This window comes from Priapulus caudatus, unplaced genomic scaffold (genome assembly GCF_000485595.1).
Source record: "Priapulus caudatus unplaced genomic scaffold, Priapulus_caudatus-5.0.1 Scaffold1170, whole genome shotgun sequence".
In the NCBI taxonomy this organism is placed as follows: domain Eukaryota; kingdom Metazoa; phylum Priapulida; class Priapulimorpha; order Priapulimorphida; family Priapulidae; genus Priapulus; species Priapulus caudatus.
Genome location: NW_014578231.1, coordinates 24,323 through 30,808, shown reverse-complemented (window position 1 = coordinate 30,808; position 6,486 = coordinate 24,323). Strand labels below are relative to the sequence as shown.

General features: G+C 36.6%; 1 protein-coding gene across 1 annotated transcript in view; it reads left to right on the top strand.

Annotated features, from left to right (window-relative positions):
- LOC106815653 (U3 small nucleolar RNA-associated protein 18 homolog) overlaps window positions 1-6,486 on the top strand; it is a gene marked incomplete in the record, with an annotated part of 21,633 nt that overhangs the window by 9,076 nt on the left and 6,071 nt on the right. Inside the window, 2 exon segments of the mRNA XM_014820149.1 lie at window positions 4,314-4,438; window positions 4,727-4,810. Of these exon segments, the coding sequence (XP_014675635.1) occupies window positions 4,314-4,438; window positions 4,727-4,810 (209 nt within the window).

Here is a 6,486-nt window from a genome sequence, read left to right as displayed (position 1 = left end):
TTGAGGGCCTATTTTGTGCCTAAAAATAGATGCGTTCACGTCTCATGCTGAATTAGAGAATAACGTCACGGGTGACCCCTGGCATGCAGTAGCGATGCAAATTGTGTTTTGGGCCTAAAATCGGTTGTACGCGATTGTCGTGTGATTCATGCGTCTAAACAGAGATCTGCTCCGTACCGTTGTGATTGATAATAAAAACCCCGTGCGATTCCGCCTATTATGCGTATTGGACCTGGTAGCACGTGTAGCTAACTTATTGATATGGAGCGAAGGATTTCGGTTAGTGGGGATGTTAAGAAATTATAGCTGATTCATAGACACATATGTGGCATGTGTTAGCCTTAATGTTTAGGTCACTTTACTATCTCGTAGTACTACATTAAGTTACATTATATTAATTCTATTAATATATAATTACTCATAGTCCCCAGGTCCGGCTATGACCGGTGAAACGAACACTCACGAATTGTATTGTGATCATTGACAATCTGCAATGAAGGTCGGGAATCTAGCTATTATAGACAGCATTTCATGTGACATTGTTAGCCTGTAATCTTCTAGGTCATACTATATCTGATTAGTACTATTTAGTATAATGGATATACTATGGATATTATATAGTTATTATAAATAATAAGTATATTATATATAATTATTATATTATAATTATATTTATTAGCTATTATTAGAGTATAATTTACTATTATATTATACTATTACTTATAGCGTCACCGGCTATGACCGGTGAACGAAACGTTGGTACGATTGTATTTTGATCATGGGAATCTGCAATGACAGCGTCGTGTATTCGTCTTAATTTTCCTCTGTTTAGGACGCATTGCTATGCTGATTTAAAGTATATATGGTGGTTGCGGGGTGACTCTGTTAGGGGGTGAGGGAGAAGAGATAGAAGAGCGCAGACAGAAAAACAGACTCTCCCCTTTTGTATTGCGGTAAAATGTTTTTGGCCTAAAGAAATGGGGCCCAAGGATAGACACATGGTCCCAATAAAACCAATGTGCCTACCCTAACGCTAACTCTAATTCTAACCCTAACCTATGTATATTGTATAATATTATATTTACTATTGAATGTAAATGAATTGGTTTTTTGGGACCCATGTTTTCTCTATCCTGTGAACCTAAAAATTAAATGGTACGTGGCGGATGCTGACTTGCTTGAGGGGGAGTGTGTACTTCTAGTTGCTAAGTAACGACAAACTGAGGTTGCCGAAATGAAATAAGCATGCTAGGATTTGCTGTTAACTTTATGATTTTTAATAACCTATATGAGCGGGGTGCTCCTTTCGAATGCTAATATATTCGAGTGTTATTGTTTTGTTGCTGATATTTGACAACCAGCTAAAACTTATCACTGGCGAAAATTCGCGAAGGATAGGTCGGGTATATAAGGCGCCACCGCAGCGGACATTTATTAAAAATTTGACATTTTTGTATTTTTTCTTATTGTTTTTCATTTGTTTTGTCTAAAATGGTCCAATACCATCTAAAGTACTTAATCGCATGTATGACTGATTAAGATATTATTATGGTGTGGGGTGAACTGAACCTTACGTCGGGGGAGAAGATAGACAAAGACAGACAGACAGCAGACAGACACAAAACCGGCTCGCCCTTGTATATAAGAGATATATATATATATATATATATATATATATATATATATATAAACACATTAACTATTCATACCATCATTTTCTTTAACTTGGTCTAGTCTGGGCCCAATTTGGATTTCTGAAACTTTCTCAAATCTAAAAAAGAAAACCAATATTTAGGAAATTACCTTTATTCACAAGTGCAACACCAATTTCAAATTTCCTTAAAGGGATATTGACTCTTAGGATTTTAGCTGATACAATGTACTTTACTGTTATAACAAATAACGTCTATATACCCACACGTTACTTGTTTTACCAGATACCTATTTTTAATTGTTGATACATTGTATATAATTAACGCCTTACAAATCTTGGAACGGCCGCATTGCACCTCACCGGCGCACGTGCTGCCACCCTGAAACAAAGTTTGTCCGCACTTTTCCAATGTATTTTGCACGTTTATCAGATCAAGGCTAATCACAAAGGTGCCAATTATTTTATACCTTAATGCCGAACGATGTTCATTTTAGGACAAATTTATCCTAATATAGCTGAAACTACTATTGTGTTTATATAGATATTCAATGCCTTCTCGCTTTTCTTAAATTAAAATAATAAGAACACCTCGCGTCTGTACAGCCTTGGACCTTTGAAAAGTAGTTTCGCGCAACGTTTTCAGTTCGTGCGCTATGGAGTGGTTGACACTTGTCCATTGTAATTCAACTTGTAGTGCTGTTTAGTTTTAAAACATAAAAAAAAATTTTGAATGGTGATTGAACATTGAAGTTTTTATGTAGGCGTAATTTTAACCTAAAGTAAGAGGATCCTTTAAACACATTTAAGTTAACCTCCAAAGATAAAATAAATAAAAAAGTTACTTTTGATTGAATCCTGCTAAGACGTACTGTATCACAGAGAGTACTCATCCCATTTCCTCGCTGAGTTCTCACGAGTCTTATCACTCCGACAATTTAACACTTGAAAAATATAAAGAATGATGTGTAGTGGTCATAGATTATTACTCTATCACCATCATTAGTACTTGACACAAGCACTAAGATGTAACCTGGCCTGTATGCAAGATTCGGTTCAGGTCTATCTGAATTGCTCTTTTCATTAGCAAACTGTGTTTTCTCATTTTTAATGTGTTCCTAACATTCGTGCGTTTATTCTTCAGGCAAGAGGACAAAAGATCTCGAATGAAATTGAAAAAGCGGACAGAAATTTCGGGTGGCAAAACACGTGTACTGAAGAACAAACCCATGGTTGTCACCACTTGGGTACATGTGGGGATGATAAAAATGAAGTATGGATACTGCTATAATGAAGTTATGTTTATGCCTAAAACCTGAAGTTTGAACTGCGGACCAAGACGTTGGCACTCTCACAGGACCATCTAGTAAAGATAACTGTGGATAACAACAGCTATACTGCTCGCTGATTGTGAAGGGTTGATTTCCTGAGCCAAGTCAAATGCCAATTTGTCATTTATTATAATCTATTCTAAGAATTGATACAGATTATTTTATAAAACCTCTGATAACATCATCTTCATCCTCCCAAGCTGGCTGTCCGGTGAAACGCATCTTCCCACAAGCCCATAGTGGCGGGATATATAAATATATATAGAGCTAATAAATACCTAGAGTGTACAACGGAAAAATGGGGAAATAGTGCTATTTCACGGCAATATTATTCTACTTTGCCTGTGAGTCTAGAATAATTTTATGATATTGCATTAAGCAGAATTCTTTGCTCTCCAAAACAAGACCAACCGCTTGTCAATACGATACTCCTAGGCTGAGATATTGGAATATTCACTATCCTTCTCGCCTTTTGCGAGTTAGGAAAGTCACTTCGTGAGAGTTAGTTTTTTTTTCCGCGATAACTTTATGAATGAACGGCGTTTCGGTTATCATCGGTGACTTTCGGGGGCATCGCCTATGCCCTTATCTCCCATTATCTTTCCTAGCACGGCTAATGCCCGTCATGATGGAGCCGGCAATGTTTTCTAAATTAAGTCTCTACAACGCAGCTCAGTTTACTATATGGTGTAGTAAGAGTACCAAATTTGGACATGTGACATCAATTATCAGCGCTCCAAGTGGCGACGGAAAACGATAGCCATACCCGCAAACGGCGAGAAGGATAGTGAATATTGTGGATGCGAGGCGGCGTGAGGCCTGTGGGAGGCATGATTACGCTCCAATATCTCGGCCTAGGAGTATCGTAGAAACAAGCGGTTGGTCTTATTTTAGAGAGCAAAGAATGCTGCTTAACGCACTACCAACTTAGTCTAGAACCGCATACAAAGTAGAATAATATTGCCGTGAAATAGCACTATTTTCCCGTTGTACACTCTAGGTATTGATTAGCTCATGATATATATATATACATATATAGGTAAGTAGGTGCCCTGGTAGGATGGGTGTCATTTTTAGTAGGTAGCTGGTGGATAGATAGATAGATAGATATAAAGATAGAAGGAAATGAATATATTATAATGTAATATTGATATAAAACTAAGGTATACATATGATTATCAGCATTTTTTAAGGTTTCTTGACATTATTTTTAATAAATATTCATATTGAAATGATACATGACAAAAATGAATTTAAGCATAGTGCAACCATATTAAATAATTCTTATCTGCATTAAAGTTATCCTTCAACATCGTGTTATTAATCTACAGAAGACAGCGAAGATGAGTTGCTTCATCATACTGGCAGCTACGTAACCATGTCAGATAGCCTACCGAATGGTGTAATACAGATGGCAAAGTGCAGAAATGTCAATTATGAGGATCGCACTGCGAGTGTATGTATATCATGTACAGAGGTTATGTCATGTCTTATAATACTGATTAGCTAGTCTGAGAATACCGTCTTGGACAAGCGAGTATAGTAATGTTAGTTGAGAGAACTTGTTATGTCCAAAAGAAATGGATACACTACAGTTAAACTTGCATGTAAGGGTCAGTCATAGTAAATATTATGTATATGTTGTTATGTATATTTCTGTATACATTTTAGAGATTAAATTAAAAAATTCCCAGTTGTGTAAGCAAGGCATTGAGAACTCATTCGTTTTGTAATCTGCTAATAGGGAAAACTAAGGAGTGTAGAGTTTCATCCTTCAGCTCAAGTGGTTCTTACAGCTGGTGTGGACCAGAGGGCAAGGCTATTTCAGGTGAGGTTGAGTACTACAACCATAGACAGTAAAAGCTGTAATATAATACTAAATTTGTTTTTATGAAAAATTCAAATAATTATACTGGCAGTATGTGACAAGAGCTGAAAATCAATTGGCAAACGTTTCCATTAAAATTCACAAACATTCAAAAAACGAACAGGTTTATTAAGGTTTATGGAATCATGGTAACTCTCACTAATTTGTGATTCTACGATACAGGATTCTGCTGTTGAAAGTGATGAAGATCGTCACGGCCGTCATGGGGTTGTGGGAGATGCTGTTTCACGGAAGCCAGCTTGGGAGGATGAAGATGATGTTATTCAGAGGTTTATAATAATAATGCTGTTATAATTCTTAGAATAGATTAGAATAAGATGAAAATGGCATTTACTTGGGCTATGGGAAATGCAACCCTTCACATCAGCGAGCATGTATAGCTGGTGTTATCAGTATCTTTACTAGAGTTCCTGGAGAGTGCCAACCTTGGTCCAGTTCAACTTCAGGTTGTTATGCATAAACATAACTTCATTATACAGTATCCATATTCATTTCTTATCATCCCCACATTACCCAAGTGGTGTACAACCATGTTTTGTTCTTTCAGTACACTTGTGTTTTGCCACCCGATTTCTGTCCCTTTTCAATTTCTTTCGAGATCTTTTGTCCTCTTTGCCTGCGAAGAAACCCGAATTGTTAGGAACACATTAAAAATGAGAAACACGTTTGCTAAGAAAACAATTCAGGTAGCCTGAGCCGAATTCTTCATACAGCCGGTTACATCTTAGTGCTTTGTCAAGTACTTATGATGGGGTTGATAGAGTAATTATTCTTGACACTACCACATCTTTCTTTTATATTTTCAGTGTTAAATTGTCGGGTGATAAGACTCGTGAGGAACTACAGCGAGGAAATGAGGAGGTACTCTCTGGTGATCAGTACCTTAGCAGGATTCAATCAAAGTAAGCTTTTTTATTATTTTACTTTGGAGGGTTAACTTAAATGTGGTTAAAGGGATCCTTTACTTTAGGTTCTAGGGTTATTTTCAGTTACTTTAGGTTAAAATTACGCTACATAAAAAGTTTCATGGTTCAATCACCATTAGAAATTTTTTTTTATGTTTTAAAACTAACGACTACAGTTTGATTACAATGACAGTGGCACCACTCATAGCGCACGATCTGAAAAGTTGCGCGAAACTACTTTTCAGCCAAGGGCTGTACAGACCGAGGGTGTTTCTTATTTATTTTAATTTAAAAGCAGAAGGATTGTAATATCTTATAAACGACATATAGTTTCAGCTATATTATGGATAAATTTGTCCTAAAATGAACATCGTTCGCATTTAGGTATAAATATAATTGCACCTTTGTGATTAGCCCTTGATCTGTAACGTGCAAAATACATTGGGAAATGCGCAACTTTTTCAGGGTGGCAGCACGGTCGCGGTGTCAGCAACACCAATTTCAAATTTCCTTAAAGGGATACTTGACTCTAGGATTTTACTGCATACAACTGTACTTACTGTATAACAAATCGTCTATACCCACACGTACTTGTTACCAGATACCAAATTTAATTGCTTAGGTATTCCTTATTTTAGTGTATGTTCATTTACCAAATCGGGCCTTCCATTCTCCTAACGATGTTAATTACAATTTTGAGACGGCGGCCAT